Source organism: Rhyacophila brunnea, unplaced genomic scaffold (genome assembly GCF_057557595.1).
Source record: "Rhyacophila brunnea isolate RB1 unplaced genomic scaffold, BYU_Rbru_1.0 scaffold_1, whole genome shotgun sequence".
Classification (NCBI taxonomy): domain Eukaryota; kingdom Metazoa; phylum Arthropoda; class Insecta; order Trichoptera; family Rhyacophilidae; genus Rhyacophila; species Rhyacophila brunnea.
The window spans coordinates 49,884,745-49,911,692 of record NW_028232751.1 but is presented as its reverse complement, the minus strand read 5'-3'; the positions used below and the strand labels follow the sequence as shown (position 1 = coordinate 49,911,692).

At 32.8% G+C, this 26,948-nt stretch overlaps 1 protein-coding gene across 10 annotated transcripts in view; it reads left to right on the top strand.

Annotated features, from left to right (window-relative positions):
- LOC147079909 (uncharacterized) overlaps positions 1-26,948 on the top strand; it is a 127,302-nt gene that overhangs the window by 58,009 nt on the left and 42,345 nt on the right. For all 10 annotated transcript variants that reach the window (XM_085946817.1, XM_085946824.1, XM_085946835.1 and 7 more), the window contains one exon: positions 71-245. In XM_085946817.1, the coding sequence (XP_085802943.1) occupies positions 71-245 (175 nt within the window). The remainder of the gene's footprint in view (positions 1-70; positions 246-26,948) is intronic.

Genomic DNA, 26,948 nt, shown 5'->3' with positions numbered 1-26,948 from the left:
TTATGCATAAAATATCAAATATAAATTCCATTGAATAAAAATATTTAACTATGTTTTACTTTTGTTGCAGAGTCAGGCGATGCGAATCGTCAGAACCGTGGGTCAAGCATTCGAAGTGTGCCACAAGCTCTCTCCAGAACCCCAAGCGGATGTCGCCTCCAGTTCAGCAGCCTGCGACATCAGCCAAGACCCTGCCCTATCAGTGTCTGATAAGGGAAGTGACGTGAGTGACAAGTCCAAGAGAGGTAAGGCAATACTATTCCAATATAAGCGACAATAATAAAATAACGACAATAATGGATCGTCATTGGTTCCTCTCTAATAATTTCATTTACGTGATATTATTTCATATTTTATATATAATCAATGTGTAAATATAATATGTATTCGTATAACACATTATTAATCAGTGTATTACATTTACATAATATAAATTATCGTAATGGTATGCACCTAGATATGTTACAGATTTATTAAAAATTGCAAAATGTCATTAATTCTACTTACAACGTTATGAATACATATTACCATGTTTTGCAAGCGATTCGATTTTGCAGGAGAGTTATGTAATAAATAATTATGTGATCTTTTTTGCGTTTATGTTTAAATTTTCTTCCCAGCTCTATGGATTGAAAGCATTTCATATTATATGATAATAACAATGTCTCTGTAGCTATACAGCCTAAATAGCATTTTAGCGAGGCTATAGTTCCAAAATTCTTATCACCATTTTATTGTTATAATATTTGTCTATCACTAGCAATTTACTTTTTTACTAACTTTTTCTATATTGCAGTGCTTATTAAAATAGTGACATATTATTCGTTAGTGAATTAAGTACCTACAGTAGACACTATCTTGTCAGTGAGGTTCGGACAAGTTCGAAAATAACTCATTAATAAAATACTTGTATTTAGCGCGAGCGTTAAAAGACAGTGGGTTATTTTTAATCAAAACGTCTACTAACTTTAAAAATAATCTATGTACATTTTTGCAACAATTTAAATTACTGCTGCTGTATATTAATACAATGTTAAGTTAATAACAATGTGTATTAATACAATGTTATGTTAATATTTTAGCGCTTTGTGTAGTTGTTCTGACCATCATCAGCATGATTAATATAAATTATATATAAAATTTATGGGAATTGTAGTTTTACAATAATAATTATGTTGAGTCTGTAATAATTACTCTCACGTTAAATAATTATTATTATTATTATAGGTGGTACCCATGACCGATAATATGGATTAATTTAATATTATATACACCATGTATTAGTTATACATTAGGTAGGTATGGATTTTTTCTAAATAGGTTACCCGCAAATTATGCATACGATATAATTTTGTTACTTTATGGTTAACATTTATTAGGTGTTAGGATATTTTATTTTTCCGCTCATCTCGGGTCTTTCATTAAAGCCATTCAACACCAAAATAGGTTCAGAGGTTTTCGCATAGTGTAAAATTCAATATGGAATTTACTTTACCACTCCACCACTGTTATCTGAATAGGTACTTTATTTTAACATTTATCGAGTAACATAGGAATATTTTGAAATAAATGTAAGTATATAAGTAGTATATAAAATAATAAGTCAATCAGGTGTACAAGTTTAATGTTATTGGTCTAGTAGTTTGATGAAAAAAATTAATTAGATAAAATTTTAATAAAAACACTAGATACGAGTATCATGGAAATAATCAAAATGTTGATCACAGGTGAATATTTCGAAATAACAGACAGTTTAATTATTACTAGGTACTAAAAATAGATAGATTTAGTCGACACTCATCCAATAATCAAATAAAACGCACTCATCTATGACGTTGATGTATTAACGATGTGCTTATCATTGCTTTATAATTTAGATTTAGACATAAAATGTACCTACTAATATAACACTTTTTTGTGTCTACTTTGTCCATCGTTTGGCCTATAATTTACCTAGTTGTAAGTTTGGTTATATCGGTATATGTTGTAGCACAATTTCTTTATTATTATTATTATTATGTGGGGAATAAATAATCCGGGCGCTAATGACGTGTTAGCTACGCATATTTGCCAAAACTATTGCAATATTGTGCATAGGTACATACACATTATAACATTTATAACATAATAATACTGGTGCCATGTCTGGAAAATACAGCCCCAATCTAGATGTAAAGTAGTTACCTATATCTAAAGGGACCCGTAAACGAGCATCAAAAATTGCAGATTGCCGATAAAATTGTCAAAAAAATGGTGCAACTATTGCCAGTTGCTGGGCAATATATGATCCGTCATCAGTGTCGGGCATGTGAGGCGGATGTATTTTGTGCGTACACTTGACAACAACGGCCGGCAATATTTCTGCACCATATAAATAATCAGATAAACAAATTAATCCAAAATGAAAAAAAGGATTAAGATCGGGTCCCATTTTTAAAGAAACGTGAAACAATAAGTAATATGAACCAGGAATTAATTATTAATAATTATTTATTTAAAAACTTTAAAAGAATGACAAAATTTGACGTTTAGTGAAATTTGACGTTTGTACAGCTTTGTAGATGGCCTTTTCATATTAGGATTATTATATAGTTTGAATTCGATGTTCCATAGCTCCGGACGTAAATAAACCTCATTAATAAGCTCCAATACCCTGTCGTTTGTCCATTTATTAATTGTACGTAGTGTGAATTGACGATTAGTAATACCACCATAATAATATTAATAACGACACGGCGAAAAATTATAATGTATTGTCAAATCGGCTGTCACTAATGTTTTTATTGTTGCTAGGGGTGAGATCAAAAACAGAGACGCACATATGCAGCAGAGCGAGAATGAAATAGATTTATCTAGCAATTAATGCCGTATTTTCGATTGAATTCGATATCAACCATACTGCCAGAAACAAAGGCAATATAATATATATATTATGTAATGTTTCGGTTAACGTAGACTACTATTGTCGTGTTTTGGGGGACTATTATCGGCAACACAATTGCCGTAAAAAGTGGCTCGTTTAGCTTACATTCGTATATTTATATTTATACTATTATAGGTATTCGGGTTATCGGTGTTGCTCGCCCAATGCCTCCATCTCCACCATAACATTGGGTAGAGCCGTGGAGACTCCTTACGACAAAAAATAAAATAAAAACAATAAACTGCTACAACAGTGACTAGTAAATAATTACAAGATAAAAAGAGCTTTTTATATACTTACCACGTTTTTAAATTTTCTGTTGAATCATATAAACTTGACAACTCTATGTATTAATAAATACTTTTTTTTGTACTTAATATAAAAACTGAATAAATCGTATAGAATACAGAAATGTCATTTTAACATTTCATATTGATTTCCATAGTAACGCACGTATATATTAATAATTTAGTTGCTAGGACCCACTTAGCAACCAATAATAGTGTGTAGTAAATATTACTTTAACGTTTTTTTTCCGAAACATACAAAACAGAATTAACTGAAAATTAATTCAATTTTGCTTAAAGATGGCCAAAAGTATTAAAAGAATGAATTGTCGTCGTGTTCTGATATATTCCAAAAGTTTCAAATATGTAGCTAGTCGGAAAGTTACTTAAAAATCTTCAATCGTCCAATACAAATCTTGGACAAACAAGAAAAAAATTGTACTGTACACACAAGAAAAAATCTGTACCGGACAAACAAATACGAGCTAATAAAACGTGTAAAATATCAATATATCTCTTTCCTCTAATCACATCACATAATAATTTCTATGTATGTATCTGTTTGGGTGGTTATTTATTTAATTGCCTTTAAGGCTAGTTAAATGGATTATGTACTTTGTGAGGAATAATATATTAATTATTTTGGTGTAGGTACCTACCTAATTTAATAATTGTATGATTTGGTTTAAATCGTTTCAAGGCCCCTTTTTAAATATTTTTACAAATCGATTGCGTTATATGCGTTAAAAAAATCATCGCTGCCTTCACCCGATCCAATGAATCGAGGAAGTCGAATGTGAGGAAAATCTTTGTGAGTTGCAAGTCAGCAGCGTGCGAACTGCAACGTAATTGGTGATGTTTTTATTTGAGTGTACTAATGTGTGTCATTATCTGAGGATCCCATCCTGATACTTCACTGATCTAGACTAATATGGGTATAATATAATAATATATCATAAAGGAAGTTCAAAATAAAGAGCGATTTTGCACTGGTTTTTCGGTAGTGAAAACAACGTGCTTGGTAGTTTTTCTGCTACAGAAGTCCTGCTATATATTTTTTTCTTTAGCAGTAAGTTTATTATATTGAAAACGCAGGTCCAGGTTATATCCTCCTGAATCAAGGTTAATTGCATAATTGCATCACATGTGCACGCATTGCATATTTTTTGGCTAGAATGCTTTCGAGGGCTGCAAATAGTCAGCAGTTTAATTTATTATTTTCATAACAACAAATGCGTATTAATATGAATTTATTTATTGCAGCTTTGGAATAATATAAATTATGTACAGTTAGCCAGATAAGGGACTTTTATCATCATACGATAACAAATCCAATATGTACTAATGAAATAATATCAAAATTTTATTAAGATTCCAGTATTTGACAATACCTACTAACAGAGCTAGCTTTAGACAGTTGTTCCGCTAGATCTTGCAGGTCGCTTGGCATCCTAATCTAATAGTGGTAGATTTTAATGACATTAATCTAATATACCTACCTACATGATACCACCTGACTTCGGATGCCCGAATACTTTATTTAATAGACAGTTAAAAAAACAAAAGCGTCGCCTCGTAATATGTCAATAATAAAATAATACTGAATTAACATAATAGTATTGGGGTGAAGACATGGATTTTTAAGTTTGTCAGCCTTATAATAATCGACAATGATGATTATTGTATGCGATCAAACGCTAATGTGGCATTATTGGATTCGAGGTAATTTAAAGATCCGAAAGAAACATGTTCTTTTTTTTTTTTTTTAATTATTTATAGCCATGTCCTTGCATTTTCGTACAATGTGGTTGTTAGTAATTTTGAACAATCACAAACACCCAGGCTTTGAGAAAAACACATAAATATTGTGTGTCCTGACCGGGAATCAAACCCAGGAACTCTCGGGTGGAAGGCAAGCAAGTCAACAAAGAAACATGAAATAAAACGTTGTAAGCACGACATCATGTAATATTAATTTTTGACAGCCAACTAAAACTTTGTGAAACATGCCGAATCGTGTAGGAAGGCAGATTTTAACATTTAAGATACATATTTATCTTTTTAAATGCGAAACTTCTTGCTAATATTTTGTTCGATTGAAATCGAAGACATTTCGAGAGCATATTATAATTTGAAGTAAAAGTATTAGAAAAACAACAAAGTAGTCTTTATATAAGATGATTTTTTTGACGTCACCTATTTTATTTTATGCTTTTAGTCATTTTTCTTATTGGCTCTACTATATAGTGTGGATCGTGGCCACCTCACGATGAGGTTTTGTATCCATTTTTACGAGAAATTGGTGTTAGCCAATTGATCAATGTATTAGTTCCATGCTCTGGATTCAAACATATATTATAATATGTGAACTTTGCCAAACGATGAAAAAATTGAACTCGAGACCCTTGACCTACCAAGTTGACGTTATCACTCATAATACCAATTCTCAATTCTTTTATTATCAAATTTGTATTAAACATATTGGGTTATCGTCAATAGACGTCGAAACAAATAACCCTTTTCAAATACTAGGTTCTAGTAATAATAATGTTTCCACTATGTTAGCCATGAATCGCCGAAATCCGTTTATAATTGGTGTTGACATAATTTTATATTGCGTACGAGTCAAGTTGAACCTAAAACATTGTTGGTATAGTTTACAACCATCTTCCAAAACTTTATTCACAATCTGTTGTTTTTTGTTTTGTGAATAGTAAACTCAAAAATCGAAGATGAAATCTTTTGGACCGCGTCCAAAATAATAGAGCTGCGAACGTCTTTGATGTCATTTTCCTTGCGTAATTATAGCGTCCAATTTATTCTTCGGGTGGATTCGCCTTTTTTGATATTTTTTTGTTGTTCTCACTGTTACCGGTTTTTTCTTCGATTTGTTTCTTTCAACCAATCAGTCTGCTTTACGTTTCAATGCTGATGACTCATTATTCTTCTTGACATATTATGGTGAACAATGGAATATTAGACAAGTACCTATTTACCATGGATCCACCCTAGTTTACAAAACGTACTTTAATCTACTATTAAACTATAAGTACATAATTACAAGATAAAAAAAACTTTTTATATACTTACAACGTTTTTAAATTTTTTATTGAATCATAAAAACTTGACTTGACTAGCTTAAACGATCAAAAAAAAAATTTTTACTTGATAGAAATAATACTGAAATGTCATTTTGACATGTCATATTGATTTCCATAGTAACGTACGTCTCGTGGAAAAAAATAAGTTAAATATGCCATATAAGAAAAAATCTAACACACTTATTTTTATAAAATATACAAGTGCTGTGCATTGTACCAACTCGATGTACGAAGTTCTTGATTTTTTTTAATAAGCTTGCGAATACAGATTGCTATCGAATACGCGCGAAATATTGGACAAGTGACAAATGAAAGAACTATGACATTCTACGACGAATTGTATAATCAATATGAATAAATCACCTACTATAATTAATTATAATACACACAATTAGTACAAAACAACATTTCAGATGGTTTGAAAAAATAGGAAAGCATGTCCTGTATACATAATAATATGAATCCGTTAAGAATAAGCGCTGATGATCTTCGATAATAAATTAAGAGCTGAAGAGAGTTCCAGATGAATCTCTTCTAATGCAATTTTAAAGCAAACGTTTGGCGGAGCTTTTGTGTTTAATACCTGTACTGAACCTTTTTTTTTTCAAAAATAATAGTTGGGTGAAAACTTACTACGACATATTTGTATGAATCTGGATCCAGTTTTATTTTTCCAATCAATTTTAAATCCACATTATTTTAAACTTACGGATTGCAATTAGAAAGAAATTTCAGTGTTTTGATAACAGCATTAATAAAAAGCCCCGCAACATCCCCGTAAAGAATAAATTGAATTTTATGTTCACATTTTGAATTGATTGAATGATCTTTTTTTAATTACCTACATCTTTTATTCAACAAATAATTCACAAGATTTAAGAATGTACCATTCTAATTATTGAACATACATAATTTTGAAAAACACTTCTGAGAAAATATATTATAACCAATAGAAAAAATCTTTTTGTATAAAAGTAAGACACCCGGCATTAATCAAAACTGCATCTCTTGGGTTTATGCCCCGTCCGCATTGTCCACTATGCTACAAGGTGACATACTAATTACAACAAATTTTAACTATTGGCCCTTAATACTTAATTGTCAATAGTAGCTTGATTTGGAAGAGAAAAGATTTTTTCTATTGGTTATATCTAATATATTTTCTCAGAAGTGTTTTTCAAAATAATGTATGTTCAATAATGAGATTTTTTTAGTTTAATTTTTTTTTATGTAGGTACTTACTCGTTTTTTATATATTCACGTTCAAATAATGTAATATTGTTTGTGTAGAGGTATGAATATCAATCGAACTTCTTTTAGAGGTGCGTCGCTTAGAATATATTAGGATCCCCTGCTCTAGACATACACTGTGTTGATCCATATGAAATTCATCTTTCTGAAGCTAAATTTAATGCACGTTGAAGTCTACTTGTGCACAAACTCGTATCATGCAATACGTTCTGTCGCGGCCCAATTGCATTGTTGGCACTGATTCTAATTATCCTTTCCGGAATTAAAATTAAATTTTATTTAGATTTATGGATTATGACATGATACACCATTTATTGTTGTGTGTATATACATCTACGTAATTAGTGTTATAAAGTAATTCTTGTTACTATTATGAACGTAAATAATATTATGCATAAACGCAATGTTATTACAATAAATATTCTCAATCTCTCAAATTGTATTAATCGAAGAATCGATTCTTTTAAGGGCCCACATACTCAGCGTAGGTCAAAATGGAGCTTTTCTAGTATTTTCAGAGCATAACCCTGGACATTCCTTAAATGTTGTAGATAATCTATTTATATAATGTTGAAGCTTTTTTTAAAAATATATTTTTTTTCGGTTAGACACATGTTCAAACACGCGCGTTCACATGATATTACTTCCTACTTCATTTATCATTTGTTAATTTATGGCTATGGCCATATGTTGTAGATTAGCCACTGGGAAATGCCAATAGAAATGGCGTATTTCAAAAAAATACTACCTTATTATTAGATTAATAATTATTATAATGCAAACATTATTCGTATGATGTTTAACACATTTGAATGGTCAAAGACATAGATTATAATCAATATCTTTAATAATTCTCTAATCTTCTAATCGCGCCCATTTTTTAATAATAAAATGCCGAATTCTTGTCAAATTTGGGATCAAAAAGATTATGAAATATAATTTATTATCGTAATTATGTCATTATATAATGCTAACATTAATTTTACTAATGGTTTTATAAATGCATTTAAAAATTATTAAATCTAAAAAATCTTAAAACTACTGCACATGGACGTACTTCATATGATTATTTTCTAAAACATTAGAGCGACAGGTTTAAAAGAATACTATTTTATGTAATAAAAATACTTTATGCAGTCATCAAATGTTTAAAATAAATATAAAGGATAATAAAGATTCAAAATTATATAAATAGATTATCTACAACGGTTAAGAAATATCCAGGGTTGTGCTATGATAATACCATAAAAGCTCCATTTTGACCTACGCTGAGCATGTGGGCCGTTAAATACTATGAGATTTTTGTTTTTTTTTTCGTCAAATACTTTGAGATGTCATAGAATTTTACAATACTTCAAAATAGATAATACCTTGGTCTTATTTTCAGTTAATTAGTCCTTTTCTTATGTTATATTATATAAAAAGTATGTAAAAGAAAAAAAATATGAAATGGTGAATGTCTTCAAAACATAGTATTTATCCTAAAACGTTATAAACTTTCTCACTCGTCGATTCTGCAAAAACCTTTTGTTGTTCTTCATTTGGAGAAAACCTGCGAATATAAAAAATGGGAGAATCAAATTCAGGGTCTAAAGTACATCACGTTCCTCAACTTTTTTTAATGAAACTTTTTACTCACGGTAGAGAAAATTTAAAAGCGGACATAAGTGAAACGGCAAATAATTTTCAATACTATGTGGAATGAAATTTCGGCCACGTTGAGGGGCGTTGCCATTCGGAGAGTTTTAGTCGACCTGTTCGCACGTCAATTTCTATTGTGATGGAGTCGGATGAATATATTCTTCAATCGTGTAAAGATGACTTAAAAACGTTCCGCATATGCTTGAAAAAGAGAACATGTCAATGTATATACTATTATTATTACGATTATAATAATAAACATAACATAAAAAGGACGCATGTTGAATTTAAATGACAAATTATATTTCGTTTGGGTCGCGTCATTTACACCCGCGATCCGCAATCCGCGCATCGCCTAGTCACGATCTTTTTGTTGGGCTCAAGCACCAACCTTTAGATCTGCAGTAAATCGCTTTACCACTGAGTTATATCCCAAAACTAAGGGACGAAAACTATGAACAGGGTAAAACACAAAAATTACTAATAATAGAAAGATGGGGGTGTTTGGTTATTTCATTGGAAATATTAAAACAACCAACATTGAAACTAATAGCGTCTCTTGCTGGTCACGGAGTAGAGTAGGTACATGCTATAAGTAGTAAGTGTCGCCACACACACTCTTTGATATTTTGCGTAAGTGAAGCAAGGAAACGTGTCACGAATCTACCGCTGCTTATATTATTGTGCATTCAAATCAAATCAAAAATATCCGCACAAGCATGTTCAGGCTATTCTTGGAGCATTATTCGATTTTCTGAGGGACGAGACCATTCTCACATATATGAAAACGTTTGCGGTGGCTTTTTGTAAAATGCAAGTTAACTGAAACAGTAACGTCCATTGAAAAAATATCACTCTAAAACACACTTAAAATATCACTCCCCTCCCTTTTTGTCTCAAATTTTGAGTAGATTCTGTTACTGTTTATTGTTCTATTGGTAACAATAATAATATATTCATTGACATGTTTTCTTTTTCAAGTAAATTGGTAAAGTTTTTAGTCATCTTTACACAATTTAAGAATTAATACCCCCGTCGCCATCACGAAACAAATTGATGTATTGACGCCTCGACGTTCGCTCTCCGAATGCCAGCGAGTCCAAAATTTCGTCGCGCCAATAGTTGAATAGCGAATGCTGTGTCAGAATTGGAGACACTGTCACGGAATGGTTCGGGGTCACGACCGGAGTCAGACAGGGTTGTGTCCTTGCACCGTTTCTCTTCATCATTATCTTTGACTTCATACTAAGGAAGTCAATACCACCCGACCTAGGCATACCTGTTACCCCCACGGTGAAGCTATGCAACCTCGAATACGCCGATGACGCTGTCCTATTCGACAACTCAATCGAGGGCATTCAAGAGACAATCGACAGGTTGCATAACAACTCCTCTCGCGTTGGTTTGAAAATCAACGCGAAGAAAACCAATGTCTTGTGTAATAGCACCTGTCCTGATTCAGATTTCCCTCTGATTAGCGACGGACAAAACATCGAGAGCGTCGACAGCTTCAAGTACCTGGGAGTACACATCACGGGAGATGGCATTTTGCAGAAAGAGCTCGCTATCCGAATGGAAATGGCTGGAGCAACATTCAACTCGATGCGGAATATCTGGGTCACGATTGTGCTCGGTCAAAACCAAACGCCGCCTATTCGACGCTTGCATTCTGACGGTGATTTTTTACGGTAGCGAATCATGGCACCTTACGAAGGCTCAGAGCAACCGTATACTGAGCTTCGAAAACAGATGTTTGCGACGAATACTGGGTGTGCGGTGGTATGACTTTAGGAGCAATGAGGAGATAAGAGAACGCACCAAGCAGCCTCTCATCACGCTGAAAATGAAGAGGCGATGTTGGACCTGGCTCGGCCACGTGCTGCGGATGCCAGAAGAGAACTTCAACCTGGCTTGCCTGTTCTTCAAGCCGACCGGAATCCAGCGTCCTGGAAGGCCGCTAAATACAATCTACAGAGTGTATACGGCGGAGCTACGGGATGCTGGTTTGACCTGGAACGAAGCAAGAAGACTGGCGAGCGACAGGGATTCTTGGAGGCGCCGCGTGGAATCCATATTGTGCTCCAGTTAAGGGGCGGATATGGCAAAAGAAGAAGATTTTTTTACCGTTTCACTGATGTATCGTCTTAATGTGCAACCGTGATTACCCGTGGACTAAAGATTAAATTGGTTATCACTGTTATAAGTCAATCTCGCATTAATCTCTTCGGGGCTATTATATTCAGGTATTAAAACGCATAAAAATACAACAAATTGTCCCAAGTATGGTGGAAGCCTTTTATTAATATAATTTTACCGGCAAAGTTTAATTTTAAATACTAAGTAAGTTTTTATTGCAACCCACTTTGGTCTAGTCTTTGGATAAATGTCATGGAGTTGGATAGGAGTCATGGGTTGGTTTGAATTACCTCATCTCCACCCGTCATGTCACCGTCTCCACAGACAAGATTAAATTTGTTCACTGCCGACTTCCATAACATTAAAAACGTGTCAGAATGAAAATATTTTTATGCCACATTTCCTTCCTTCCCAAAACGATGCTGCACAGGACTGATGTAGCAGCCATTCACCTTGGTGCTTAAATAAAAGGTTTATAAAAGAAAAAATAGTCTTGACTTGTCCTCTGTACCCATATACCGAAACTCTACTGAAATAGAGGTGTCATCAGACGATAGTGATACAGATACGAACTCGCGGATTTTCAAAAATGCGCATTGTTTTTTCAATGTAAGGGCACACTGGTTTGAGGCGAACGGATTACAATTTATTATTCCTCGTAAATATATGTTAATATAATCTCTACCTACTCTGTGGAGGTCCATTTTCTCCGATTAGGATCAAACATGGTAATTTGCTTTTTTTTAAATACCTATATAAATTTGAATGGTGTATTCTTTCCGCCTTAATTATATTATATATTTTATTTATTTGAAGACAAAATGGTGTTGAAAATATACTATATCTCATTTAAGGGGGAAAAGTTTACTTATATTCAAATAATATTGGGATAGTAGTGATTTTTTCATATGAAATCAGTGAATGGTGATTAAAAATCAAAATGTATAATTTATAATATAAAAACGGAAATATATTTGAGCACACAACAACGTATTATTTTTTAAAAAATCAACGGAAATAAAAACAAAATATTGTCGACTTTAATGAATAAATAAACGAAAGTAAGAATAAAATGCTTTTTTTGTTTTATCCTCTACGACTACAACTCTACGCCAATCTCATCAGCTCTTGTCGGTGTTTTAATTTAGGGGGGCGAATGAAGGAATTTTCATAAAACTAGTTATAAAACTTATAATGTACCATTTATAAATTAACAACAATCACCATGCTAATTGGACATGTTACAGACGTACGAGTACGTACTATCTATAAACGAGAATCATACTATTACGTTATTATTCATTTGTTCAAATAAGTGCTTGTTCTCTCAAGGTGCAGAACTAACCTGCCATTGTTGATGCCAATTGGGAGAGCAGTAACATTCTTCAACCAAATCATTTCGGATGTGATATATTCCACCTACATAAGGATGAATAATATGTAGGCGTTGTATAATAATTTCTAAAAATATGGTCCACTTAGCTCATTCGGTGTACTTCTATGAATATTTTTTGTACCTAGGTATTTACTCTTTGTACTGTTTAAATATTATTTATTTGTTTTTTAAATGTCATGTTGTGAACGTCTTAAATTTATAAATTCCAAAGTTCACTATATGTAAATATAAATAAATTTTAATTTTGAATTTGAAATAATATCGTTATCATAAGATGATAACGATCTTTATGTGAACAAACATCGTTTGATACTCTCAACACTTTTACTGAGCCGCTTTTGTAGCACGTTGTGGAAATAAAAGTTATAAACAAAACGAAACTTCCACTCTATACTGGCATAACGTATCTACCAAAAATAAACGTATAACGTAAACGTATTCCAATTGTATAGTACAAAACTTAAATCCATTAGATTCAAATTCCATCAAGTACCTTCAGTTGATAGTATTAATATTATATATTACTAGCTGAAGTACCCGGCTTCGCACAGGGTCGCTTCGTGGTTATATTTATCTTAGATATTTGAAAAATAATAAGAGGTAATTATTTTTTTAATATTAAAATATCTGTGTAATACAATATGGCAATATGAAAATAATTCTAATAGGAGTAAAGGTCAAACATAAGAACACTAAATTAAAATCGAATCCAAAATATGAAAACGTTATTAATGTTATTAATATGTATTAAAAAAAATCAAAATTGGATGGAACAAACAAACAACACACTTTGTATTTTATATAATAATAATTTAGAAACATTCGCAGGTGTGCGCACAACAACTGACAATAGTTTCATCGCAATCGGATGAATGGTATAGAAACGCATACGAATAGAAGAAGAATAAGATGGTTGTACTAATTCAGAAACCTTCGCGGGCGTGCGCACAACAACTGGTCAAAATTTCATCACAATCGGATGAATGGCATAAGAACGCATTCAAATAGAAGAAGAAAAAGATGATTGTACTGATTCAGAAACCTTTGCGGGCAAGGGCACAACACTTGATCAAAATGTCATTGCAATCGGATGAATGGTATAGGAACGCATACGAATAGAAGAAGAAGAAGATGGTTGTACTAATTTAGAACCCTTTGCGGGCGTGCTCACAACAACTGGTCAAAATTTCATCGCAATCAGATGAATGGTATAAAAACGCATACAAATAGAAGAAGATAGAATAGAAGAAAATAGAATAGAAGAAAAAGAAGAAGAAAATGGTTGTATCAATTCAGAAACCTTTGCGGGCGTGAACACAACACTTGATCAAATTTTCATTGCAATCGGATGAATGGTATAGGAACGCATACGAATAGAAGAAGAAGAAGATGGTTGTACTAATTCAGAACCCTTCGCGGGCGTGCTCACAACAACTGGTCAAAATTTCATCGCAATCGGATGAATGGTATAAGAACGCATACAAATAGAAGAAGATAGAATAGAAGAAAAAGAAAATAGTTGTATCAATTCAGAAACCTTTGCGGCGTGAGCACAACATTTGATCAAAATTTCATTCCAATCGGATGAATGGTATAGGAATGCATACGAACAGAAGAAGATAGAATAGAAGAAGAAGATGGTTGTACTAATTCAGAAATCTTCGCGGGTGTTAACACAACAACTGACGAAGGTTTCATCGCAATCGGATGAATGGTATAGGAACCATACGAATAAAAGAAGATAGAATGAAGAAGAAGAAAATGATGATGATTTTTCTAATTTAGAAACCTTCATGGGTGTGCATACAACCGCTTACCAAAATTTCATTGCAATCGGATGAATGGTATAGGAACCATACAAATAAAAGAAAATAGAATGAAGAGAAGAAAAAGATGATAATTTTTCTAATTCAGAAACCTTCATGGGTGTGCATACAACCACTTACCAAAATTTCATCGCAATCGGATGAATGGTATAGGAACACACACGGGACAGACACACAGACAGATAGACATACAGACAGACAGACATTTATTTTTATATATTAGTATAGCCTATACTCTTCGCGCAAGTGCAAGCAATAAGTTTACAAAGTTTTATCGCAATCGGATGAACGGTATGGCTGCGCATTCAATACGAACAAACAAACACACAAATATTAATTTTTATATATTAGATATAGTATATACATAATATTATATATTTTTGTATTCTTTATATTTTGTATGTTAAAATATTTTAATTTAAATTCACTTAAAAAATAGTTAAATACCTACATACTTAATTATGATAAAATTATAGCTATGTGATGATCTGACCATGTCCGATCTTACTAATATTATAATATGGCCCTCCACAGAGTGGAGGTTTGTATTAATAGATTTTGTTTTTACGAGAAATTGATGTCAGCCATTTGGTCAACCTATTAGGTCCATACTATGACTCATTCACAAATTGAAAAATAATATATTGTCTACTTGCCAGACCCAGAACCTGGGACCCACGGCAGGCCGACGCTTAAGCCGCGCGGTAATGTGATGATCAATACAAGGAATAATTTCTTTACTTCTTTCTACCAACCAATTTGCGTTTTTAAGTGCTCTGCCAATTATAAATCTCAATAGGTAGAGGTATCTGTGTGCACCTGTAGATAAAGTAAGAAGTGATATAGAGCCAAAACAAAACTTATGTACATTTGGCTACATTATGTGATTGGGTGTCATTATCTAATATTTGCCGAAAGATTTCTTCGGAATGTCTCATGCCGGGAAATAAAATGGTTGGAAAAACCACATCAACTTTCTATTCAAATATGATTTTTAAATGTTAATGTTTGCTATATTTATAATACGTATTGGTTGAGCATTTTGCAGTGGACTATAATTTTGGTAGGTGATGCTGCGAATTCCGGATATAGGGGAAAGGGGTGATGAACATACGAGGCACTGACCTTTATGATGATTTGAGGGCTGGCGCGCACTGGGACTGGTCCTAGGTCATACACACACGCACTAGTTGTTTCGGGTCACCCTGTTCGTGCACTTGTTTCACAGTTTATGGATGATACATGAGGGTGAATGAAAGATGATGATGTTTGTATGTATGATTGAACGAATGTCTTACATATTGTATTGAGTCAACTTTGGATCACTGTTGATTCACTTAAGTCACTCCGGAATTTGTTTGTGTTTTCACTGGAATTACTAGCCACGGTAGGCTATCAGAAGCCCGCTCGCGTCGGCTAGCTAGTTGGTAGCAAATGACTATCTCATACAATTACGGTATTCTTTTATCCATAATTGCTTATAGTTTGCTCTTCTGACAATAGTAATGGATTTAGGAGGTGGGGAAATAAAGTAATGGAATGGGAATATGAATGGCCCAACCACGTATCTAATTAGTAAAATATATCTACAGTATGCAATGACATTATTAATAAATAACGCACTCAATACAGTAGCTGGCAAGTAAATTCGTGCATAGCGACATTCGCACATGTACTGGTAGACGTCACGCAATTTCCATTATGCGATATCACGCATCGGGAATTTATAGCAATATCACCTTTATTGTAATGGCGTTAGAACAGTGTTTCTAGTGTCAATGTTCATTTGAGCGAACCCGTTCGAACTGAACCATTCGGCAGACCGTCAAAAAGCATCGGGAATTTATAGCAATGTCACCTTTATTGTAATGGCGTTAGAACAGATTATGCCATTCGGCAGACCCGACAAAAAAGTGAGTGTCATTTTTTTTCCTGATGCTTCGTCCATATTAATGTCATTGACAGTATGTATACAACATGCATTCGATTCAGAATAATATGGTAAGCATTTGATTTTACGTTCAATTTCTTAAATCTATCCACACCGGAAAAAAAAGAATTTAAAAAAAATTTGAATGTTAATAATAATCAAATAGTAACGGTCACAGAAGTAAAAATACAGTGATATATTTTATTATATTATAGTAATAGTAGTTTTCTAAGTTTCATAAGTTTCGCGTCTAAAAAGAATATTCGTAGGTAGGTACCTAAGTCCCCACGCACGTGTGTTAGAGTATACTTTTCATAACTTTCATTGATCAATGATAACTTTGCACTTTTCTCTCTGCCTGATTACCTTGCATACAATTATATCAAATGATATTCGCTTGTATTAACCTATGTAGTAATAAATAAATAAATGGATAATATGTGTAAAAAAAATATTTTTAGAATATATATAATACATAATTTTCACTCTAGAGCCGGAGTGAAAAGTTATGAATCGTATACTATAGCGGCTGTTGCTTGTCCACAAACAAGGCTCTCTAGTGTGTGCGGTGGCCCGATCTATTAGCTGTTCTATGCTTTAAAAGAGGGTGGATTTTTTATTTATTTATTTCTTTCAAGTGAGTCTTCTTTTTCAGTATTACGATTTATATCAAAACTAGCTTTTAATATAATTCTACATATCTATATATGTATACGTATATGTACCTATTTAGATATTTTTGGTATAAAATATTAATATTATAAAGAGTTCTATATATATTTATATATATTGGCAGAAAGGTGCTGTTTTTTTTCATATATTTCATGTATTCAATAGTAAATACCGAAAAACTGGTACTGGTATTTTCATAAGGTATTGCAATCTCTAATCCAGAGTATAGCAAGTGTACGTATTGTGTACCTGTTCTCCGAATAGCTGCGGACCGCGAATAATAGTAATCACTGTCTTATAAATAGTATGGGTGGGCGTAGGTAAAGATTTTGACAGATCACTGGACAAGACATAATGTGCGGACTGTATGCTAGACGTGATCTACTGTTTGTGTACGATAATAATATTATGTTTATTTGATGTCGGTGGGGAAATATGATTATCTTTTTATGAATATGACTGTAGTGATTTTATGACGCGCTAAACGATTTTTATAGAATTATGAGGTCAAACATAGTTTTCAAAACATTTGCCACATGCGTAGGTTACTAAGATACTTCTTCTCAGGTCATGCCCGCTCTTCAGTTGAAGCAAATGAACTTGTGGATATACAATCTCCTAGTGACTTTTAGTTGGGAATTTTAGAAACAAAACTTCCGCTCTATGTTGACATAACATCTCTAAACAAACGGAGTCTTCGCTTGAGGAATCCTTTCTGTAACTTCTGACTGATAGCTAGGAGGAGGTTGCCTGGGGACGTGGCTGGCTAGCATGCTGCTATACTTTACAGTTTACATCAAGTATAAGCAGATATAAACTATATTGTAGTAACTATTAAGAGTATAATATAAAATTCAATTATACTTATTAAATTCTTTAAAAAAGCCACAAAGTTTTGATAAAGATAAGTAGGTACCAGTTTTGTCCACTCCTAGAAGAATGTTTTCAAGTATAAAAATGGTTTACCCCTCATATCACCTATTACGACTTCGCGATGCACCCAATTGAGACCGGACATTCGGTGCTTGAGTTGGATGTTGTGTTAAAAAACTATTTATTAGTAAGGTTAATGATATAAGTTTTTCTTTTTCTTTTTTCGACCATGTCCGATCCTAATAGGATCGTATGGGCCTCCACAAAATAGAGGGTTGTATTAACAGATTTTGTTTTTTACGAGAAATGGATGTCAGCCACTTGCTCAACCTATTAGGTCCATACCCTGACTCACACACAAATTGAAAAACAATATGTGTTCTTGTCAGACCCAGGATTCGAACCTGAGACCCACGGCGTGATAGTCCAGCGCTTAAGCCACGCGGCCATCGTGAGTGTAATGATATAAATACAATAATATAAGAATATCCTATTCAATTTCCTTGGCCTTACAAAATGAATTTGACGTTTTTCTTACTGGCCGATGTGATCATTGTTAAAATTGTGTGGACGAAGTAGATATATATTTTGATTTATTTTAATTATAAAAAGGGAAGATGCTTTATCTATTGCTGAAAGAACGCTTCCCTTAGCTCCATTCACTATTCTCGGTCCCTTACTGCAACTGAAACGAATATTCGCCAAATTTGATTAATTCATCTATGTAGCGGGTCAGAGCAAACCAGTGGTCTTTTAGTGCTCCTTATGTACCTACAGTGTAAACTTTCTGTCTGTCTCTATATCTATTGGTTTCTTTTGTAATATTTATGGGTTATGTCCAGCATAGATTTTTCCACGGCCTTAGTACGTAACATTAGTTGTTTGGTTTATTGTGCATTAAGACTACACATTCATATTAGTATGTGAGTAGTTAAATATACATTCAATTTTATATTTGACCCCTTTCACAATGGGGTACACTTTTGAAGGCATTGTTCAGTTTTGGTCTTGCAAAGAACCGCGTCCATCAATTGAATATTAAATTTGGTTGTTCTCAAAAATAGTATTATACTTTATAATTTTATTAATAGTTAAATTCTTTCAATAAAGTATACTTTTTCATTCGATGTCTTTTATATTCAAACAGTATCAAGTGTAAAAATATTCATTTTTTTTTCTTGTGCAAATATTCGTTTTTTTTATTCTTCTAATTCTTAGTTATTTACTCTCATTCACTTCTATTAATTATTTTGATTTCATATAATATATTGCAATATAATATGCGTAAATATAATGACGACAATTATAATAGAGAAAGGATTTCTTATACCATCTTATTATTTCATTTTGCAGGTCAAAATTATTTAAACTTTAACTTTCCTGGTTAAACATCTATGTTAGTATGGCTTAAGCTAAGGCTTCGAATAATTAATTTCCAAAACCAAATTTCATTATCAAATTTCTTTATCTGATTACTTTTAAGTACCTACAACTGGTTGAAACTGCAATCAGACAAGCATCTAAAATTATTCCAAGCTTATAGAGAATATTATAAGGAAATACCTACATTATATTCACACAATAAAACAGTTTTCATTAAGTGCCAACAACATCGAAAAAGATGAAATTTACATCGGAAATGGACAGTTTTTTATTTTAAATAGAAATGGAAAGAAATAGTTCTTACTTTGTCAATAGAGTACTGTAACGCATAAAAATGAATTAGTGTATCAAGGGAAAATACATTTTGCTCTTCTTCATGGTTAAAGTAATTAAAAGAATACATATTTCAACATCACTATTACAGAGATTTTTATAAAGAAAAAAGGTGCCGGAACTCACGTCTTGCCAAGCTTTTTACTAAATAAAATTATATTAAAATATCATTTAAATGAAATTTACAGCAGTTTTTTCTATGCTACAAAGCGCATAAAAATAAACATTTATTTTTATTTTAAACAAGTCTAATCTAAAATTAAAAAACTATTAATAAAAATATACAACTAAAGTTGTAAAAAATAAAATTGTAAAAATATCATGTATTTGAACGAAAGTTTACAGTGATTTCCAAAGTTTCGTCAAATTTTCGTCTGTAAATTCATCTCGATTCATTTTCTTAGTGTTAGTGTATATGACTGAATGTCTCCCTCTGAGTAACTACCGATCAAATATTTTGATAGATCGAAAAGTGTAGTCCGATGAGTTTGATGAACAAAAGTGCCGAAACTGTTTTGGTCTTCAACGAAGCTCGTATTGGAGTAATAATTAGATTCATTTGCGAAAACCTCCGTTCACATTCACTTGAAGAAATGGGAATAGAATTCAGATCATATATCAAACGCAATAGCTTTTCGGAATATGTCTTTTCGTGAATGTATTCTCGAAATCCACGAATCATTTCTCGTTCGTCGAGTTGTAGTCTGATTGACATGTTTCTAATTTCCATCTCTCCAAATGTCAACCGATTATCAATATCTTCAGGCCAATAGTTTTGGTCAAGTACGCGAGTCCAAAGTGCAAACTCAACATATTTTCTATCTAGCATCCTTTTGGCTCTTTCAATGTGCAATAAAAGATTATAGGGTTAATAGGAAGATCATTTTTTAAAACTTTTCCGTGAAACGCAGATCGCATACAACAGCTCCAGCACATTTATATTAGGGTCTAAAATTCTGTTATCTTTATTAAAAAACTTGAACTCGATTTTCAATATTAAGGATCACATTGCGATATTGTAGCTCAGTTCTGACAATTCTTGGAGGGTGTTACACATCAACGCTAGATTTAATAATAAGGCTGTAGATGTTGTTTTAATCATTAAGCCGTTCGTAGGATCATTCATCTCTTATCCAAAATGACACACAAGAGATTCATAATTATTCCACACAGCCGAAACTTTTTTCGGCTTCAGAAATAATTTTTCAGCTGCAGCAGATTCTCTGTAATCGATTTTTTTTTAAGTGACCCAATTGTAGCACTGAGTCTCTCTTTCCCAGAATATTTGATTTCATTCTTGGCCCATTCTTTAGTAATATTCATTCCCATCGTCGTTTCAGTTCCAAAAGTTACAATGTTTTTGCAAGCTTTGCAGCCAAGATTCATTTTGTGTATGTTCAACCATTAATTTTTTTAACAAAAAAACTTTTTTTTTATGTAATGACTAGAAATCCAGCCAGTCATTTTGAGTTTGCTTCTCAAGATTAGCTTGAGATGATTTAGGAACATCATCTCGTACTGATATGTTCATATTTACTTTTTATTAGCGGTACCGGTGGTTGAGTAGGGTTAAATTTTTGCGCTAAAAATAGAGCAAATGAAAATAATGACGTAAAATTTACGTAAAAATAAATAAATAAATTATTCCGTTCATTTTCTATCGCTATGCACGTGCATTCAATCTCAATCACAAACGTCAGAGTCACTGGCCGCGACCAATGTGAACGTGGACGAGTCCACTTGTCACTTGTCGCCACAAGAGAGCGCCAGTTTCGAATGCATCCACATCCGGTTGATAACTATATCATATTTTATGATTTTGACGAATTATATAAATATGGATTGTAATTATATCAACGTGAATATTGTTTCATCTAATTGGCTTTGAAACATTAAAAATACCGTCAAAACTCGGCGCTTTGCTCGTCGCGGGGGGGGGGGGCTCCATAGAGTATCAAATTGGCCATTATTATTAGCCATTGTAGGTATTCAATATTTGGTATTATCAAATTATCATCTCTCACAATATAATATAACAATATATTATTAACGCACCTATGTACTACATGTATGTCTTAAAATAATAACTGAATTCTCCATAATGAATCTTTCACCGTTTCATATTATTGTTTATGTTAACTCAAAATGAATTCGGTACATTTACTATTTACAGTGCATAAAAGATAATATAATCTAAATCATTTAAAAATAGTAACATAATCAATATGTTTTTTAACAGGTCCTGTAATGGGGTATTTATTTATTTAGTCCTGGCGATTGTGAAAAACATTTACAAGATCATAGCTAGGGATTGCAATACCGAATGATTATATTAATACCGGTATTTCGGTATTTCTTATTGAATACCGGTATTCAAGACATATTACAGAAAAAAGAAGTACTTACCTATCAATAAACATAACTATTGGAATATATTTAAAACATTATTTTATATCAACCTAAGGTACCTACCTACATTTATGGATCATAATATTTTACAACTGCTAATTTTTATAATTAATACTATAAATCCTAAAGTCCAGAAAAATCTCTGAAATTCAAGGTTCGTTGGATGGTCTTTAAACGTTGTATCAATAGCTATAAAATACTTGGAAATATTTGCCACGAATATTTTCTTTTTCGAAATAAAATATATTAATTTATCGCGGCAATTCCTTATTTAGTATATTTGATTAATTTTGTTTTAATTTTATTTAACTTTTATTGGTTTCCAATCAGTATATTTGCGTTTTGGGTGCATACAATACAGTAAGTAAGTAATGAAAAAATAATATATACGTGTATAGGTACTTTCTTAATACCAGTATTTTGGATTTTTGAAACCGGTCTTTCGGTATCCATAAATAATTGAATACCGGTTTTGAAATACCGGTATTGCAATCCCTAATCATAGCATTGGTCTGTTCTAGCAATACTTTGATTTGATATTCATATATAATATTCAAGGTTAACAATACGTTTTTTTGTGATTTATTACATGTCCCTATATCTGTAGGTACCTGAGAGCCTTAGGTGCAAAATTGGTAATTTGCAATCACATTTTTTGATTGATTCTTTATTTTATTCATTATTTTTATTTATATTATTTAAATTTATTAATTATTTTTACTTTGAATTCTTGGTTCAAATAATAAATAAATTTTAAAATGTTAAGATATTAGTTTATTTGTATCTACTTATTCCGCAAAATATGAATATAGATCTCCTGACGGACGAAACCGGGTGCATAAGAAGGAATTGGGGGAATAAGTGCAAATAAAACCTATGGGTATCTAATAGTTTAAAAAAGTTATTTATCATTTTCCCTAAAAGGTAAATCTTTCATCCACTTACCTAGTATATATTTTACGTAGCACAAATAAATATCATAAATTAATGAGGTACGAGGGTAGTCCCAGAAGTAACCGACCTAACAAAGAAAATACAAAAAATTTGGGAAAAAAATATTTTTATTTCTCTATGTAGTCTCCTTTTAGGTCGATACCCTTTTCCCAGCGATGTTCAATAGCTTCGATACCCTGTTTATAGTGAAAATCGTCGACCTCCTCAAAATAGCCATCAACCGCAGACTCCACCTCTTCATTGTTGGTAAATCTTTTACCACCGAGCCATTTTTTCAAGTTTGGAAACAAAATAAACCGAGGGGGCTAAATCTGGCAAATAGGGTGCGTGAGGAAGCAATTCGAACTTTAACTCATTGATTTTGGCCATCGCGATAACGGATATGTGAACTGATGAATTGTCCTGATGAAACGAAACTTTCTTTTTCGCCAAATGCGGTTGTTTTTTCTTGATTTCATCACTCAAATGCTGGAATAAGTTTGCATAATACACGCCGTTGATTAATTTTCCTTTCTGAAGATAACAATAAAAATTTCCCCACGCGCATCCCAAAAAACTGACGCCATGACCTTGCCTGCAGATGGAACTGTATTCGCCTTCATTGGAGCCGATTCTCCCTTTTAAGTCAATTGTTTTGACTGTTCTTTCGTCTCAGGTGTGAAGTGACGGACCCATGTTTCATCCATGTTTATAAATAGACGAAAAACTCTGCTTTATTGCTGTGAAACTTCGCCAAACACTCGATTGAAACATCCTCACGATGCTTTTTTTGTTCCATTGTGAGTAATCGCGGCACCCACATTGCGCACAGCTTTCTCATGTCCAAATTTTCAGTCAATCTGTAATGTACAGCACTTTTTGAAATGTCTACCATGTCTACTAGCTCATGTAATTTCAGTTGACGTTCATTCAATATCGTTTGTGGATTTTCGTCACCATTTCTGGAGTGGTCACCTCATTTGGTCGACCACTGCGATGTTCGTCTTGGCAGCTCGTCCGAGCTCACTTAAAGTCAGCCACCCAATATGTTACTATTATAAACAAAGGAGCAGACACCCCCAGAGTAGAATCTAGCGTTGCTTCGATATTGGTTGGACTGAAGCCTTTCAAATGAAAGTATTGTATCATATAACTATGACCAATTTTTTCCATGTTTACAAATTCACTGAGAGCGTTCACTGTTGATGGCTGACAAATAATTACTGAACAAAGTAGCGCCGTCAAACTTCAAACTTAGACTTTATAATTAAGGTTGGTACTTTCTTTTATGGTCATTTTTTTTAAACAACAACTGCTATCTATCGGCGAATGCGGATGTAATATTATAAATAACAACAACGAACACGTACCTACGTAAAGCATCCGCTGAAATGTTTTCAATTTCGTTTACTTAAATGTATTTTCATCGGGATCATTGTATTATTATTATATCAAATAAAACTATGTAGGTGCACAATACCAGTACTTCTCAAACTGGGAGCACGGACCCTAGGGGGCCTTGGAGCTCCTGCTAGGGATCCGCGAAATATTTCAGTACTTATTTGAAGCACCATTTGATAAATCCTGAAAATATGATTATATAACCGGGATGGCCAGTGCGTTGATCGCGAAGGTATTTTTGATCGATCGCGGACATAATAATATATTATTGTACTATTTCTTGTTCAAACCAGTCAAAACTACTCGACGCTCCAGCTCTTAAAATCCGCTAGTTCTTATCTCTTCTCTTACATATCATTATCAAGAAATACAGTCATGCAAAAAACACAATTAAGGAGCTTTAACTTGGAAGAAATTCTACAGGAAAACATTAATAAAATAAATGTAAAATCCTATCCTTGATTTACTCCTATACCTTTGATGAGTCGGTAGATTACACGGATATTGCACAACTATGTGTTTTAATTCTATTGGTTTTTAAAGACATGCCTGCTTCAGAAGAATTATTAACAGTTTTACCAATGATGGAACGTTCCAAAAGAGAAGATGTATTTAATGCATTTAAGTCGTATATTAATGGTACTCGATTTCCTATTTATAAACTAGTATCTGTAACGACTGATGGAACGGAGCTCCTGCTATGGTTGGGAATCATGTATGGCTTATTACTAATGTATGTAAAAATTAGGAAGCAATACCCAATGTAACAGTTATCATTGCATTATACACCAGCAGGTATGGCTCCCGCCAGGGGGTTCTGACAGGGCTCTAGTCTGAGGGGAGCCCAGCGTAGCGGATCGACCAGTTAAGTGAGAAAAACACAAACAACAAATTTGCTCGAATAGTAAAAAAAAGTCGCCTGCGGCGTTGTTTTGCTCGAGGGATATTTACATTTTAAAATACATGTCTGCGCGATGCAATTTGATGTGGTATGATTATTGATGTAAGTAAATGATAATACATGTATAGAATTTATTTTAAGTATGTTTCCTGGCGAGGGGTTGCATGTTACTTGGCTGCCACAAAATTTCTAATATTAGATACAGGAAAATTGTGTAACTATGTCGAAATTACAATAAAATGTGTACCTACTAATTTTTTTTAGAAGCGAAAGACATAATAATATTATATGTCGTTAATTAGATTTTTTGTATCGTTATTTTGTATATTATGTATAAAAATACATACATAAACATATTTGAATTATAAAAAAATGGGTGTTTATTGTTCTCGCATGATATAATTACAGGTGATATCAGTCGATCGCCATAAATAATTTTATCAACTAGTCGATCTTAGAATATAAAAGTGTAGCTACCCCTGTTATATAATGTGAGCAGCTCAAGAAAATACTTCCCTTGAAGTCGAATTTGATAAAAGAAGTATTGCATAATTTTAGATACGGCGACAGCAGGAATATCCGTCAATTGCAAAAGCAGCATTGTTAATCATAATTACTTTTGTGACAACATACTTATGCGAAACCACATTTTTATCATTACTGATAATAAAAAATAAACTAATTAATTTTAATAAATAATAAATAATGTCTTTCAACGGAGACTTTGGAGAAAACCCTGCGAATTAGCACTATTTTCAAACATTGTACAGGATATTGATGTAATATGTAAAAATATGCAATCACACCCCTTTTATTAAATTATGTTTAAAGTTTTAATAAAAATGTACCTATAATAAAAGTTAATGGTCACTTAAGACTACAATTTTTGGGGAGGGGGCCTTGGATTTTTTCTCTGATTTCGGGAGCCGTGGTATGAAAAAGTTTAAGAAGCACTGCATTATACCATCAGCTACATAAGTACCGGTTGAGTATAGCTATTTATTCCTCCCGTCCGCAACGATTATATTTGGCCATATAATAAAATGTAGGTGATCAATATTTCACCGAATGGTACCTAGTGAACGCAATATTCTGTGTTCTCGAAGCTTGCTAGCGATAAGTGGCAATCGCACTCGCATCAGTCGGCACTTCATTAATTTGGTGAGAAATCGTCTCAACTCACCATTGGCAAGCGCATCATTTAAATTTTAAAACAAGTTTAGTTGTAGTTCAGACTGCACCCTATTTTACAACGTTTTTCTTAGGTCGTATTCTTATTTGTCCGGTGGTTGTTTGTCCAGTACAAATCTTGCAATCGATTTTTAACTAACTTCGCGACTAGCTAGACATTAGAAACTTTTAGAATATATCAGAACACGATGCCAATGCATTTTTTAATACTTTTAGCCATATTTAAGTAGAATTGAATTCATTTTTAGTTATTTCTGTTTTGTATGAAAAGTTATTTCGATGCAATTATTGGTTGCTAGGGGGTCCTAGCAACTAAATTATTAAATAATATATACGTGCGTTACTATGGAAATCAATATGA